At 41.3% G+C, this 15,234-nt stretch overlaps 1 protein-coding gene across 2 annotated transcripts; it reads right to left on the reverse strand.

Annotated features, from left to right (window-relative positions):
* Positions 1-613: 613 nt before the first annotated feature.
* On the reverse strand, positions 614-14,937 carry slco2a1 (solute carrier organic anion transporter family, member 2A1). 2 transcript variants are annotated; one of them, XM_061683352.1, is made up of 15 exons: positions 14,834-14,895; positions 9,717-9,751; positions 9,470-9,607; positions 9,010-9,294; positions 7,969-8,181; positions 7,123-7,215; positions 6,892-7,037; positions 5,775-5,841; positions 4,678-4,842; positions 3,671-3,875; positions 2,769-2,919; positions 1,605-1,768; positions 1,432-1,496; positions 1,204-1,324; positions 614-1,060 (listed from the first exon to the last, which is right to left on the reverse strand). In XM_061683352.1, exons 4-15 carry the CDS (start codon positions 9,083-9,085, stop codon positions 940-942), a joined length of 1,587 nt encoding a protein of 528 aa, XP_061539336.1. In that variant the 5' UTR covers positions 9,086-9,294; positions 9,470-9,607; positions 9,717-9,751; positions 14,834-14,895; the 3' UTR covers positions 614-939. The 2 variants fall into 2 exon arrangements, with proteins under 2 accessions (XP_061539336.1, XP_061539334.1); XM_061683350.1 differs by lacking the exon at positions 9,717-9,751 and having other exon boundaries at positions 9,010-9,172; positions 14,834-14,937.
* Positions 14,938-15,234: the final 297 nt, after the last annotated feature.

Consider the following 15,234-nt stretch of genomic DNA (forward strand, 5'->3'; position numbering starts at 1 on the left):
CAACTCAATTGAAAAGAAAAAAAAATCCTTTCAAGAGGAGAAAGTCAAAATAACCTACAGTAGGGGTGGGCAGAAACATTAATTGATGAACCGCAGTGTTTCTATTATGAAATGCATCTTACATTTCATTATGTGTGAAAGGATTGTTGTTGAAACCCTTAAATTTGATTAATCTAGATTAATTAATAGATCAAACTCAAGGCCTGCAATTGCAATTTTACTTCACTCTAAGCAGTTATAAGCATTTCTTCTTAGCATAAATTGGACAATAGTTCATCCATCCATCCAGTTTCTGAGCCGCTTATCCTCACTAGGGTCGCGGGCGTGCTGGAGCCTATCCCAGCTGTCATCGGGCAGGAGGCGGGGTACACCCTGAAGTTGTATATTAAAATATTTGCTTGCCACTATTTTCCATAAATTAGTAATTCAAATTCAATTGAGTTAACTCAATTATGGCCCTCTGAGGGAAGCCATAACTATGATGTGGCCTGCGATGAAAATGAGTTTGACAACCCCTAGATTAGCGTGTCAATCTAAGGCTTCATTTAATATGCACCTAGCGCCACTTCACAGATTGCAATACAAAATAATACAAAAAAAATCTTTGCACATGTAATCTACAGCATGTTTTATTAGAAAGCAGGCATTATGTGCGGTACGTAGCACCGAAATATGTGTGATGAATACAATGAGTACATACACACGCACACAAAAAGTTTATGAACTGAACAGCGTGCAATTACACAGTATACAAAAAACACTTAAATATTAAGCTATACAGTTAATGGGCTGTGCATAAGGACCTACCTGACAGGCAGTAGTGAACATGTTATTTATACAAGTCCTGCGGAAGCTGTGAGGTATTATCACTGTTTGGTCTTTTGAGCGCTCCCACCTTAAAATAGGAATAGGGGAGGGGGGGGGGGGGGGGGGGCGAGTTTATAACACGCCATTGGGCCTCTTCTCCAGACTGTACTCCTGCGTCCGTAGCACCTTCCAGCCCAGGATGGCCAGCAGCGCCACACCCATCACCTTGTAGCCCACCAACAAGCCCAGGTACCTGCAAAAAACACCATTTTTAGCCTAGTGTCAAGTTGTAAACTCGGCAACTTAAGTCTGACTCAAGTCAAGTCACATGACTCGAGTGTCCCCGCTTCGTTTTAGGGAGGTCCCCTTGAACTTATTTTTTTGTGCGCCGCTAACCTGCTTCTGAAGACGTCGTTGTCGTAGTAGCCGCAGCTGAACTTCTTGCCGCACACGCGCTTCCACCAGACGCACGACGTGTCGATGGCCACGCCGAACAACGCTGGCGCCGGGAGCCACGCTTGGACGGAGAGAGGACGCAAAAATCACAATTGAACCAGCCCTACTGCAGCCAACACAACAACCAGTTGTCGATATTAGGATAGAGCATTATATTTTCTGACTTACCCAAAAGCCTCAGGAGGAGAAACTGAACTCCGATAGCAAAGGACTTCTCCTCTGACGCTACGCTCCTAAAAACGTCAACAAAACCCACAGTCAAGTCGGTCAGTCTCGAGCAAGTGCGCGCTTAAGACTGGGATGAGTTTGGTGCGGAAGAACAGCAGCTGCCGCGGCCTGACCTGAGCAGCATCATGTACATGGGGTTGTGGGTGAGGCAGGCGAGCAGCGCCCCCGCCGACAGCACCAGGATGAAGGGCAGCAGGAAGTGGGGGCACTGGTTGGCGCAGGGCGACGGCCGCGCGTGACGCTGGCTGCCCGGTATGCATCTGCAGTTGGTGTACAGCTAAACACACACACACAACGCTTAATTAGAGACAATGTGGAGAATAGGTGCTCTACTTCCTAAATCTCTCATATTCAAATGATGTTAAACAATTGCAAATAACGTGCACAGTGGGACCTCGGTTTACGAACGACCCCGTTTACAAACAATTGGGTTTATAAACAAGTCTTAAAAAAAAAAAAAAAAATTACTTCAGGTTCCAAATTATTTTCGGTTTATGAACAGTCTCAGAACTTTGTGCTTTTTCTCACGCCGCACAGACATCAGTTGCTCTGTGCTTCGGGTATCTTTGTTCTTTCCCTAAAATGGCCGCCACACATCCCACAATGCAACGCAAGAGCTATTGTGGGAGATGTTGACCATAGAGGGCAAGCACCAACCACAGCGAACGTAAACATTACGGTACCGGAAAAAGCTAAGACTCTGCACAGTGATTTTCTCGGGAACCCACTGTTAATTCATCATCATAAATTGTGTTTTCACCTGTTTTCTATATTACACAGAACTTATTATTATCGAAGCATCATGCACTGCTTGTTTGACAGGGGCCCATAGGAGTAAAAATGTGTCTGTGTGTTAATGCTAAATTATAAGCTGCAGAACAAAAACAAACAGACATTTTCCATAACATGTGCGAATGAGTGTGATCCGTTCGTGAAACCAAGCGTGCTCTCTGTTCCCTGCTTGTGCGAGTGACGACCTGAGGGGCTTAAAGATGGAGGCGAGATTGTTTCATTGGCATTGCGGCCACAGCCACACGGGAAGACGGATGGCTTCTCTGCACTTCTCTGTAACAGCCCACTTTTACCTTGCAGACTCTGACATGCGCGTAGCGCTGCAATGTGGCGTGTGTGTCAGTGTTTACGTTCCACGATGTTGTGTGCGTCCGAGTTTAGGTTTCCCAGTTTTTTTTTTTTTTTTTGTTCCCTGATTTTGTGATCGTCCCATTTTTATGTTCCACAATTTTGTGCACGTACATGTTGTGTATTGTACGACTTACCTGCACGGCGTGCGCGTTGTCTGGGCTTTTGGTGAAGTTGATGCAGCCGGCGTGACACGGCGAGACGTACTCGACGCTGTCGGCGCCGCACACCGGGTTGAAGGTGCCCGAAGGACAAGAGCAGTTGGCGTAGCACAGGGACGACGGAGACCTGCAAACAATCCGGATTGTCAAAAACACGTTTGTTGGGTTCGACAGGAGTCAAAGTTGCCTTTGAGGTTTACAAAACAAAAAGACATACGTTAAGGGCAAAGGTGAGTCTTTGATGTTTACAAAAAAGCATACACTAGGATAAAGTAGCTCAAAATTGCCTTTGGTGTTTTACAAAAAGAGGTTCACAATTGTCTTTGATGTTTGAAACTCCCCTTGATGTTTACAAAAACGTACGTCAGGTTTAAAGAGGCTCGATATTGTCTTTTATATTTACAAAAAACGCGCGTTAGGTTAAATGAGTCAAATCGTCTCTGATGTTGCTTTCAGCCAGACTCGAAACGGTCTTTGATGTTTAAACAAACGTGTGCGTGAAGGTTCGCCAAGTCAGAATTGGATTTGTAGTTTCCCAAAAAAGACATTGTCTTTGAAAACTAAAAACACACGTGTTGGGTTTAATCAGTCAAAAATTGTCCTTGTTTTTTAAAAACCACACATACGTTCAGTAAAACAAGATAAAAAAAAAATTGTCTTTGACGTTTACGCTTGGGTGCTGCAAAAGTGAAATTTGCATTTGATGTTTACAAACTCACGCCCCGGTTTCAACGAGAATTTGGAATTTGAAATTGTCTTAAGATGGTTTAAACAAACGAGTACGCTGATGATCGCAACAACACACAGATCTGGTTAAATGAGTCCAAATGCCAAATCACGTCCGTTGGGTTCGAAGAAACTAAATCAGGCGAGCTCACCCGTGCTGTCCGATCTGGTGGTGATTGACCTGCGACACTTTGTGCGTGGAGCACCCCATGAAGAAGAGCGGCACGCACATCAGCGTGGAGACGCTCAGCATGAGCACGGAGAAGCGCGGGATGTTCTTCAGAGACATTCCCGTCCGCTTCATGACGACGCCGCCCGCCAGCATGCCCACCGCCACGGCCGGAAGATTCACCGCTCCTGTCAAAACCAATTACAGTGAGCGTCAGCGTTCGAACCCCCGCTATGTCGCAGATTTTTACGCAATTTTACCTTTTTTTTATTTTTTTTTTTATAGGTTTTTACAATCAACAGTTAAGTCTGAATTTAGAGTTGCTCGTAATCAATTTAGTACCACGTTGTGCCACAACATGTCGGGCAGCACTGAGACTTACTGGATGGAAATGCAACATAATGAAGGAGAGGGAGGCTTCTTTTTTTTTTTTTTTTTTTTTTTAAGTCACATGTTTTGACTTTTTAAGGGGGTGTCTTCTTAAAAACTATATTCCGTTAATACAAATAAATGTGGGTCAAACTGAGTCTTTGCTCTGGCAACTTTTGTGGGATTTACAGAACTTTTAACCTGCGCAACTTTTGTCAGATTTAAAGTAGTTTAAATGTGCAGCTTTTGGATGATTTAAGGTAGTATTACCTGTGCGACCTTTTTATTTTAACTTATGCACCTTGTTTTTTTTTTGTAACCGTCGATAATAGTATTATAATTTTAACCTGAAAAACATTAGAGCGTTTTATGGTAGTCTTACTTTAACTGGCGCATTTTGGGAGGATTTACAGATGTTTTTCTACTCAGGCAACTGCAGTTTTTATTTTAAAAAATTTTTTTAACAATAGTTTCATTTTAACCAGTATAACTTTTTTCCCCCTCTCTTTCTTATTTTAACCAGCAAAGACAAGTGCTGGCCACTGTGCATGACGAGACCTCCGCCAAGTCTCCCCCCCCCCCCCCCCCCCCCGAGTGCGAGGCTTCGGAGGCGACACCCACCGACCAGCATGGTACTGTAGGCGGCGGAGGCGCTGTACTGGCGCTCCAGGAACTTGTTGAGGAAGGTGGAGAGGCCGGCGATCACCGAGGAGAAGCAGCACTGGGCCAGGATCAGGACCAGGAAAAGCGGACTCATCAGCAGGTGAAAGAACATCCTGGGAAACACTTGAGCACATCGACAAAAAACACAAAGTCATACAGAGTCAACCCCGCATATTTTCGGTGTAGTTAAGTACCGCGTTGAGGCGCAACAGGCCAGAAAGCGCTGAGCTCTACGGGATGTTGATGCAGCATAATTAAGAGAAAGAACCAGAAGAGCCAGAGAAGGTCCCCTACTAAGCTGCAGCAATATTAGTTGCTCCCAAAGAGCGGAGATAATATACGCCTGTGAGTATTGTTGTGTACATGAGTCTTCAAGCAGCAGTTGTTTAAAGGATTATAATTACGTAACATCCATGCTAATTTCCCTTAGCCCGTCTATGGCATTTCACATTATATGTTAGCATTAGGCTTGCGGACTTTCATCAGGCGAAATTAGTTATTAGAATTTGTTTTTAACTATGCGGTCAACAATGGCATATTCGCGGTTTAGCATTCACAAATTGACAAATTGGTGTTTTTAATTTGGGAAACTATCCTCCATTATTCGCTGAAATACAATACAAAACACCTATTTGCTGTTTTTGTGCTCAAGCCAAGGACCAATGTGAAGAGTGAGTGTTTGCTGTTTTGTTTGACGTCTCAGTTTGAAAGTAAACTTCAACTGGGAGCGACAAACGGCTTGAAGCGAGCACGTTTTGCCTCGTTTTGGAGAACTTTGCCAACGAGTTCCCTCAAAGTGATGTTTAGTCTTCCATTTCTTCACAGCAAGCGTGTGAGAACAAGCACTAAGGAATACTTTAACAAGTGTGTTTTTAAAAGTTTAAATGTGTTCCGTGTAGGAGGGGGTAAAACTACAACAAAATATATATATATATATATATATATATATATATATTTTTTTTTTTTTTTTTACATGGTCTCGCTTTATCATATATGTTGACTTATTGGGCTATAAAACAAAAACAGCTTAGGAACGAGGAATATAATGAACGTACTTTTTAAGAAGTCAGACAAAGAGACGTGAGGTTTCTTGAAGTCCACACAGGATTCACTTCCAATCATCTGGAAACATACAAAAAGTTCAACATTGCGCCACACAACTAAAATAAAGTCAAATTACAACCTTTGAAGATGCCTGACAAACACGTCATATTGTTGAGGGGATTTACTGGAGTGTGATTTTTAACTCGCACATCTTTTGGAGACTTTACAGCAGTTTCGTTTTTACCTGCATGACTTTTTGCAGAATATACGTTTGTTTTCGTTTGACCTGTGCAACTTTGCAGCAGTCTTAGTTTGATCTCACAACTTTTGGGGGTTTTTGCAGTAGTGGTGTGGTTTCACGAACACCAGGGAGGAGACACTTCAGGCATCATCTTGTTGATGAGACACTTTTGAACATGCCTCACATAAAACAAAAGCACTAACCAGAGTGTTGCAAATATACACCACAACAACCGCAGTGTCCATCAAAAACAACATTAGAACAACAGTACAGCGAACCCAATGTTTCGGAGGGGATACGTTCCAGGCCCACTCGCAAAAGGGGAATATCCACGATATATAAGATGAGATAGATATAAGATTAAAAAAAAGCTTTAAACACATTGAAATGTATTAAAACATACTTTCTCACAGTATTACTGGTCACCTGTTTTCGCTCTCGCTGTCAAAAAAATGGAAGACAAAAACTCTCGCCTTATGACTTTCTCGCTTTACAAAAAGACATGTTGGGTGCACGGGAGAATATAATTGTTTTTCATGTTTAAAAAAAAACAACAACAAACATTAGCCTCATCGAAGACTTAAAATTGTCTTTTGATATTTATGAAAATGTGCGTTGGTATCAGTGAGAGACTTTGAACTGTCTGTGATGCTTACAAAACTTGTACAAAAGATATCAGAGAAATTGTTTAGATTTTTAATTTAAAGAGCAAAAATTATTTTTGACGTTTCCCAAAACACTTGTAGGTTTGGTCAAATGCAACTCTGGAATTGTCTTTGATGTTTCCACAAAAATTACTGTCAGATTTCATTTAATAACCGTTCCCTTTGGGTGCAGTGTGGTGGTTCCGCCAGTAGATGGCAGCGCATCCCGCCAGATGTACTCACCCGCCCCTCTGAAGGCAGAGTGCGAGGGAACAAGAAGTACGGCAGGGACGTGAGCGCCAGGCAGGCCGACGTGATGAGGAGGCCCATCCACCAGGCGCCCACCCAGCTGGGGTCGCCTGGACTCAGCGCCTGATCCACACTGCTGTCTGCGGGCAAAGACAAAAAAGAAATAAATATCACGTCAAGAAAGTATGAAGGCGTGTCGGGATGAGCGGTGGCGGTTAGTCGAACCGATTTTGTCCACGTCCACGTTGATACGAAGCATCACGGAGCACAACAGGAAGCCAAAGGCCGGCCCGCACACGGAAACGGCAAACAAGATGGCTGCAAATGGAAATAAATAAAACACATACATGAGCTTCAACGACACTCAAAATTGTCTGTATGAAAAACACGTACATCGGCTTAAACAAGACCCCAAATTGTCTTGGATGTTTACAAAAACATACAGGCTAGATTCAACAAGACCATTTTTTTATGGTGAGAAAAAAAACTAAACAAAAAAAAATTCAAATCGATACGAAATCGTCATTGATTTTTTCGACAACTCAAAATTGTGTTTGATGTTTATGAAAAACAGATGCTTGGTTAAAAGTGACTCAAAATTGTATTTCATGTGAACAGAAATACTGCGTACGCTTTATTTGACACTGTTGTTGTTTAGCAAAAACATATAGATCCATTACAGACTCAATTATCTTCCATGTTTACGAAATGTCTTATCTTTGACGACTATTAAAAACAAACTAAATCGTCATTGATGTTTACAAACGGCCGCGCATCCCATCAACAATACTCAAAATTGTCTTTGATGTTCACCAAAACATGTACGTGAGGCTTAACCAGATTTTAAACCGTTTTTGGTGTCTTTGGTGCAACAAAACTGTTTCCAAAAACACAGCAGGTTCAACGGTGTTTACAAAAGCGTTCAACGAGACTAACAGTGTTCGTTGACGTTCTTGAATCAAAAGCGATCAAAACACGAGCCGTACGAAGAATCTGTCGGGACGTGTGGACGACGCACCGCGTGCAGACTGTTGAATAACAGCAGCACAGATCCGCCGGGGGTCCGTTCACCTATGTAGAGCGGAGAGTTCCCGGGCGCCGCAAAGTCGTCGATGTAGGAGATGCCGAAGGGCTGCATGGGCACCGAGCCAACGCCGAACAGCAGCTGGGCGGCGGCCATTAGCATCCACAGGGTGTGCGTGTCAGCCAATCGCCTGCTCTCGTCGCGGCCGCAAGACTCGGAGGCGCTGGAGTTCCTCTGCAGGTCGCAAATGTCCTGACGGTCTGGACAAATGAGACGGGCCAATTCATTTCCAAGGAGGTTTACTTCTGTGCCTTTCTGTGACTCTTCCAGTCACGCCGTTTTAGTAGCACTGGAAGAGTCACAGAAGGGCATAGAAGCGGATGTTCTTGGAAAGTTTCATGGATCAAATACCAGTTGTGATTTTCTTTTTTTGGCCATGTGTACTCAAAAGCTCAGAAAAGGTTTACCTGTAAAGATTATAGTGTATGGTAGGTTCATCTGGAAATTTCACCCCGAAAGCCAAATATAAAATATACTTTTTGTGATGCGAGTAGTGCAATTTTAATTTCCTGAAGCTTGCTATAAACAAACAGTCTGGAGGAGACATGAATGAATGGTGATTTCCATGCCAGATAAGGCGCACACGATGACGAATTTCCTCCCAGCTAATGCAAAAGTTGCGCTGGCGTGTTTAAGCGACCTTCACCAAGAGAACTCAGAAAGCACCGGGCGCCGTGTTGTGCCGTACATGGCGTGACATACCCTCCAGCGTGGAGACATTTATTAGATTAGATAACTGTTAATTTGTAACTTAGTCTGAAGGAAATTAGTTCCTAAACTCTTCCCCGGGTTGCCATTTGCAAGACTCAAATTGTCTCCAATTTTACAAGCACACGAACGTTAGGTTCATTTAACATTCAGGCCTCGTTTGACCCTTTCAGCTTTTTTTGGGGCCATTTTTGTTCATTTAACACACAGAAGGTCCTACATTATGCTCACTGCTGGTGTAAACTATTGTTGATGTTCACAAAAACACATGATTTGTTCATTGAAGATTGTGACGTGCAATCTCGTGTTTCAGTGCTCACTCAGTAGCACCGAGTCGTAGTCATACGGCTGTGACAGGAAGTGTGGCAGGGCGAGCATCATGGCGCTGACGGACATCAGCAGTCCGCCGATGCCGATGACGCGAGGGCGGTGCACACGATTCCCAAAATAGCTCAGGAACACGATCAACACGCAGTTGCTCACCTGGAAAGACGGACGGAAACCATCGATCGATCGTCACACTCTGCTCACGCTATCAATCGACAGTATTGATCTTTATCTCAGTGATACATTCAGGTCCCAATTGGGTGTAGGAATCCTGCCGCCTGACAACAGACACACAATTAAACAGTCAAGACCCCGCTTCACTGGCCAATAAATGCAATCCAGAGCCCGCCGCTTTTTCGCCGTTTTCCCTTTTGTCACGAGTGCATCCTTGAATCCGGGCCAGCTCGCGTTGCCAGTGTTGTTGTTGGCTCGCTCTCCATCTTTCTCTCTTACCTCGTGCAGGGAGGACAGGGTTCCCGCGGAGTAGCTGCTGAGGCCGTAGCGTCGCTCCACGGTGCTCAGGGTGCTCTTGAAGTACGAGCTGTACAGCAGCTGGGAGAACTGCAGCAGACCGTGACATAGCACAAACACCTAAAACAAACCCAGCAGGATTCAAAATCATGTAATAATACAATCAAAGTTGCACAAAAAAAAAAATCCAAGGCTTTAATCTAGTGAGAAAATTCAAGTACAGCGTTACCTTGACTTACGAATGTCCCGACTTTTTCACTTTCACTGCAGGGTGGAAATATTAACGCTCAGATTTAGGGGAACAGTTAGCAAACACAAATGATGCCTTCGGTTTCACGCTGTAAAAACGGGGGCATCTGGTGTCAAAACGACCAGAAGAACAGTTCTTTGTATACAAGTGCTCTATTGTTGCCCATGTAGATTAAATCGGTTGCCGCATCGGTAAATCAATGACAGCAGGCCTAATTTTCTATTTGAATGATGCAGTCAAGTGGCAAAGCACCACGAGCAAAAAAAAAAAAAAAAAAAATAAATAAATAAATAAAAAAAGCACAAAAACCTTCGGTTCATTGGAGACTGGAAATTGTCATTGATGTTTACAAAAACAAGAAGATATTCATATCGCTATTCGTGAAAATATGTACATTAGTTTTAAGGAGACTCAAAAACAAATGTTAGGTTCGTAAAGACTAAATTGTCTTCATTGTTACAAAATTGCATGTTAGGTTCAAGTGTCTTTGATGTTTACAAAAACTATGTCGTCAGGTTCCACAAAACTCCAACCTCTTCACAAAAATATGCACGCTAAGTTCTAGAAGTCTCAAAAATGTCGTTGATTTTGTACACATTTTGCAAGGTTGAACAAGTTTGATGTTTACAAAACACGTTAGGTTGAACGACTTTGACGTTTACAAGAAAGTGCGTGAGGTTCAGGGCCTTGAATTGTTTTTGATGTTCATGAAAACATGTATGCTAGGTTCAACAAGTCTCAAAAGTATAAAATGATGTATATCGGGCCAAAGGAGACAAACGATACTTCCAAACACGTGTACGCTAGGTTCAGCAAGACTTTACAAAAACGCGTGTGTTCGGTTCAACGGGGCTCCAAAGTGATGTTTACAAAAATGGTTGAATGAATGACACAGTCAAGTGGCAAAAGCGCCATTTATGTCAGTGACATTTTTGTTGATTCTTTAAATGTTATGACGAGAGATGTAAGCTCGTAAGCGTCGCCTTTGTTTCAACACGCTGGTCGTCTTTCAAACCTGCTGCGGCGGAAAGAATTGAGGGAAGTTTGCTCAAACGCTTTCATTCCAAGGGACGCGCGAGCTTGACGTATCCGTGCATTCCCACACGGGAAACTGTGTTGTTGTTGTTATTGTTGTTTTTGTTCTTTTAACCTGACCTATTCGGTGGAATAAAACGAAACGAAGGAAATCCACAAACATTCCCAAGATAGATCACGGAATCAACTCCCCTCATTGTGAGGAGGACATGAAAGAGTGGGGCTACACAATACCTTAGATACATATCATCACTACATGTCAGTACCATTCATTTTACACTAGTGGAAATGGAGCACTTGACTTATCATCAAAAACAATTATGCGCCCCTTTGTGAGTTTTAATATGTTCCCAGTGTCAAAAGTGAGCATTATTATCGACTTGAAATGCTTTTTTTGATATTCAAATATATATTCATCCAAATGATCAAAAACATATGGTTGCTTGAATGCGCCAGGTTCAGCGAGGTGGAATTGTCGTTTACAAAAACGACTGTAATTTCAAGTCCGTCATGATCCTGTCTTTGTTGTTTACAAAAACACTGTGCGGTTAGCTGTCAACTCAAAATTTACTAGAACACACACATTTAGTCCAATGATATTGCAAATTGTCTTTAACGTTGACAAAAGATTGTTCATTTCAAGTCTGCCACGACCTTATCGTTGATGTTTAGGAAAGGTTCATTGAAATTGTCTTTGAATTTTACGACACCAAGTACATAAGGTTCAAGGAGAATCGAAATTGTCTGATGTTTATGACAACGTATGAGGTTCAATGACTCAAAAGTGTCTTTGATGTTTACAAAAACATACTTCGGTTATTCAGACGCTTGTAATTGTCATTCAGTGAAACAAAAACACGATCGATAAGTTCATTGAGGGCTCTAAACTGCCTTTGACACTGATGAAAACATGTAGGTTCATTACGGACAAACTTGAAAGTGTATTTAGACTTAAACGTTAGGTTTATTTTTGCGGAGTGTTCTTTTTTTTTTTTTTGTCTTCGATGTTTTCAAAAACACGTACACATTGTGTGTCAATCAAGGAGTGAGTGAGTGTGTATATATATATATATATATATATATATATATATATATCTTCTTGGAATGGAAATCATTAGATGTTTGTCTGTGGGTGTACCGAATGTTGTATCTGCTAAGTCTATCAATATCAATCTGTCATTCCCTTTTGTCTCCTACAATGGTGACGACGGAAATATCCTTGAAGAATTTATGTTGCAATCCTGCTCGGTGTGTGCGTGCGCGCCGATGGAATTGAGCAAATAAAGAGTGCAGAATGAACATTGTGTTCCCGAGCAAAGAAAAGATGGATTTATTATGAAGTGTTTTTTTGTGGGTGCAAAGGGGGAATATTAAAAAAATAAATAAAAGCGTGCAGAAGTACTCCCATTATCTAAACACAACGGACCCTCGCTGTGTAGTGCAACCACATCAGGGAGGTCATAGAGCAGTGATTCTCAAACGTTTTACACAAAGTAACATTTCCCAAAACATTCTTAGATAACAAAGTGCCAACATAACGGCCAAAGTTAAAATACAGTACCTAGTGGGACTAAGTGTTCATCAAAATCAAACGTAGTGTACACAGGTTGAACATTGACATTATTGACATTATTATTATTGAACATTATTACATTTTTTGTAAAACAAAACAAACAAAAAAACAACAACAACAATACAGTGGCCACCAGGGGCCATTTAATTTAAAAAAAAAAATCCATATTAGAATTATGGCAAAATATAGATGATATACTTTCCTCATCCTGTAAGGGAAATTAGAATACGATGCAACAATGGAACAACTTATTATGTTATTATTATATACGCAGCGGTGCCTTGACATACGAGTGACTCAACTTATATGAGTTTTTCAAGATACGATTTTTTTGCTTGCTCATGTGGCCAACGCACAAACACCAGAAGGAGCAGCACAATGTCCATGAATTGAAGCAAAAAGTGTGACAAAAACAGTTGAATTTATTTTTAATACTATCTAATTATGCCATTATTGCGTTTTCATAACATACAATACTATTCATTATTACATTCCTTATTGTCCTATATTTAACCACAGTGTTAATGTTGCCGCGGCATACAATTACAACCCCAATGCCAATGAAGTTGGCAAAACAGAATACAATGATTTGCAAATCATGTTCAACTTATATTTAACGGAATACACTACAAAGACAAGATATTTAATGTTCAAACTGATAAATTTTAGTTTTTAGCAAATAATCAACTTAGAATTTTATTTGTGCATCATGGTCCAAAAAAGCTGGGACAGGTGGCAAAAAAGACTGAAAAAGTTGAGGAATCATCAAACACCGGTTTGGAACATCCCACAGGTGAACAGGCTAATTGGGAACAGGTGGGTGCCGTGATTGGGTATAAAAGGAGTTTCCCTGAATTGCTCAGTCATTCACAATCAAAGATGGGGCAAGGTTCACCTCTTTGTGAACAAGTGCGTGAGAAAAAAATTGGAACAGTTTCAGGACAATGTTCCTTAACGTACAATTACAAGGAATTTAGGGATTTCATCATCTATGGCCCATATCATCATCATCAAAAGGTTCAGAGAATCTGGAGAAATCCCTGCTTTTACGCGGCAAGGCCGAAAACCAACATTGAATGCCCGTGACCTTCGATCCCTCAGGTGGCACTGCATCAAAAACCGACATCAATGTGTAAAGGATACCACCACATGGGCTCAGGAGCACTTCAGAAAAATAATGTCAGTAAATACAGTTTGGCGTTACATCCATAAGTGTGACTTGAAACTCTACTATGCAAAGCAAAATAAATTGTGGACGTCGTGTCCTCCGGGCCAGAGAGGAAAAGAACCATCCGGACTGTTATGGAGGCAAAGTTCAAAAGCCAGCATCTGTGATGGTATGGGGCTGTGTTAGTGCCAATGGCATGGGTAACTTACACATCTGTGAAAGCACCATTAATGCTGAAAGGTACATACAGGTTTTGGAGAAACATATGCTGCCATCCAAGCAACGTCTTTTTCATGGACGCTCCTGCTTATTTCAGCAAGGCAATGCCAAACCACATTCTGCACGTGTTACAACAGCGTGGCTTTGTAGTAAAAGAGTGCGGGTACTAGACTGGCCTGCCTGCATTCCGGACCTGTCCCCCATTGAAAATGTGTGGCGCATTATGAAGCGTAAAATACGACAACGGAGACCCCGGACTGTTGAACAGCTGAAGCTGTACATCAAGCAAGAATGGGAAAGAATTCCACCTACAGAGTTTCAACAATTAGTGTCCTCAGTTTACATAAACATTTATTGAATGTTGTTAAAACAAAAAGGTGATGTAACACAGTGGTAGACATGACCCTGTCCCAGTTTTTTTGGAACGTGCTGCAGCCTTAAAATTCTAAGTTAATGATCATTTGCTAAAAACAATAACGTTTATCAGTTTGAACATTAAATATCTTGTCTTTGTTGTGTATTCAATCAAATATAGGTCGAACATGATTTGCAAATCATTGTATTCTGCTTTTATTTATGTTTCACACAACGTCCCAACTTCATTGGAATTGGGGTTGTACATTAAATAACAGTATACTTTTTTAGGAATAAAACTTAATGCACACTTAGACTTACTAGCTCCTGTATTTGAATGGTTTTTGAGTACCAACTATTTTTTTAAGGTGGTACTTGGTTTAAAAAGTTCCTTGTACCGCTGCACTATACAATATATGTTGGAAGGACCGTCCTATCCTTTTTTTTTTTTTTTTTTTTAATGGAAACATTTTTATTCTTTTTAATGTTGCTGTACGATACAATAGATGTTTATGGGAACATGTAGCAAATTATACTTAAAGTAAATTAATGATTTGCCCTTTTTATGTTTCAAACCAGTGTCGGTCGAAGAAATTTTTACATTAGCATAGTTGGGAACTGTACACGCCATAACATATTTAACACACGCCATAACATATTTAATAAATTACCGGGCGTGTTAAAATGCGATGAATCGCGCTGTTATTATTATTAGTTTTAAATAAACTAATAGTAGTTAGTTCCTACCTTGATGCTGCGGAGCTTCATGGTCTTCTTGTGTCTCTTCACGTCTTTGCTGGAATGAAGTTAAATGAGCCGTTTAGAAGTGTGCGTGTTGCTAGTGCGCATGCGCGTGTCTTGTTCCCTCCGGTAAGCGACAGCGTATGACGTCAAAGTAGAACGTGTGCTCACCTTTGGCTGAGTCACACGTTTCAAGACCCACCAGTCATGTAGATTGACCACATAAAAAAAAAATATATATATATATATATATTGTTTTACACCCCCCACACTTAATTAAAAAAATAAATAAATACTACATATTGTGTATTTAAAACAACCACATAGCCTTCAAGTCCACTAGCTTAATGTTAATGCTAACACGGTACAACAAATGCTAACGCGTTGCATCCGTGTGGTCATGTGAT

Source organism: Phycodurus eques, chromosome 8, assembly GCF_024500275.1.
Source record: "Phycodurus eques isolate BA_2022a chromosome 8, UOR_Pequ_1.1, whole genome shotgun sequence".
Classification (NCBI taxonomy): Eukaryota; Metazoa; Chordata; class Actinopteri; order Syngnathiformes; family Syngnathidae; genus Phycodurus; species Phycodurus eques.

What these genes read in the sequence shown, in the direction of transcription:
- slco2a1 (XM_061683350.1), bottom strand. Translation starts at nt 14,854, where the DNA reads ATGAAGCTCCGCAGCATCAAG. An exon ending in CTACGACTCGGTGCTACTGA is followed by an intron (nt 8,182 to 9,009) that starts GTGAGCACTGAA and finishes TCATTTGTCCAG; the next exon opens with ACCGTCAGGACATTTGCGAC. An exon ending in AACGACGTCTTCAGAAGCAG is followed by an intron (nt 1,061 to 1,203) that starts GTTAGCGGCGCA and finishes TGTTTTTTGCAG; the next exon opens with GTACCTGGGCTTGTTGGTGG.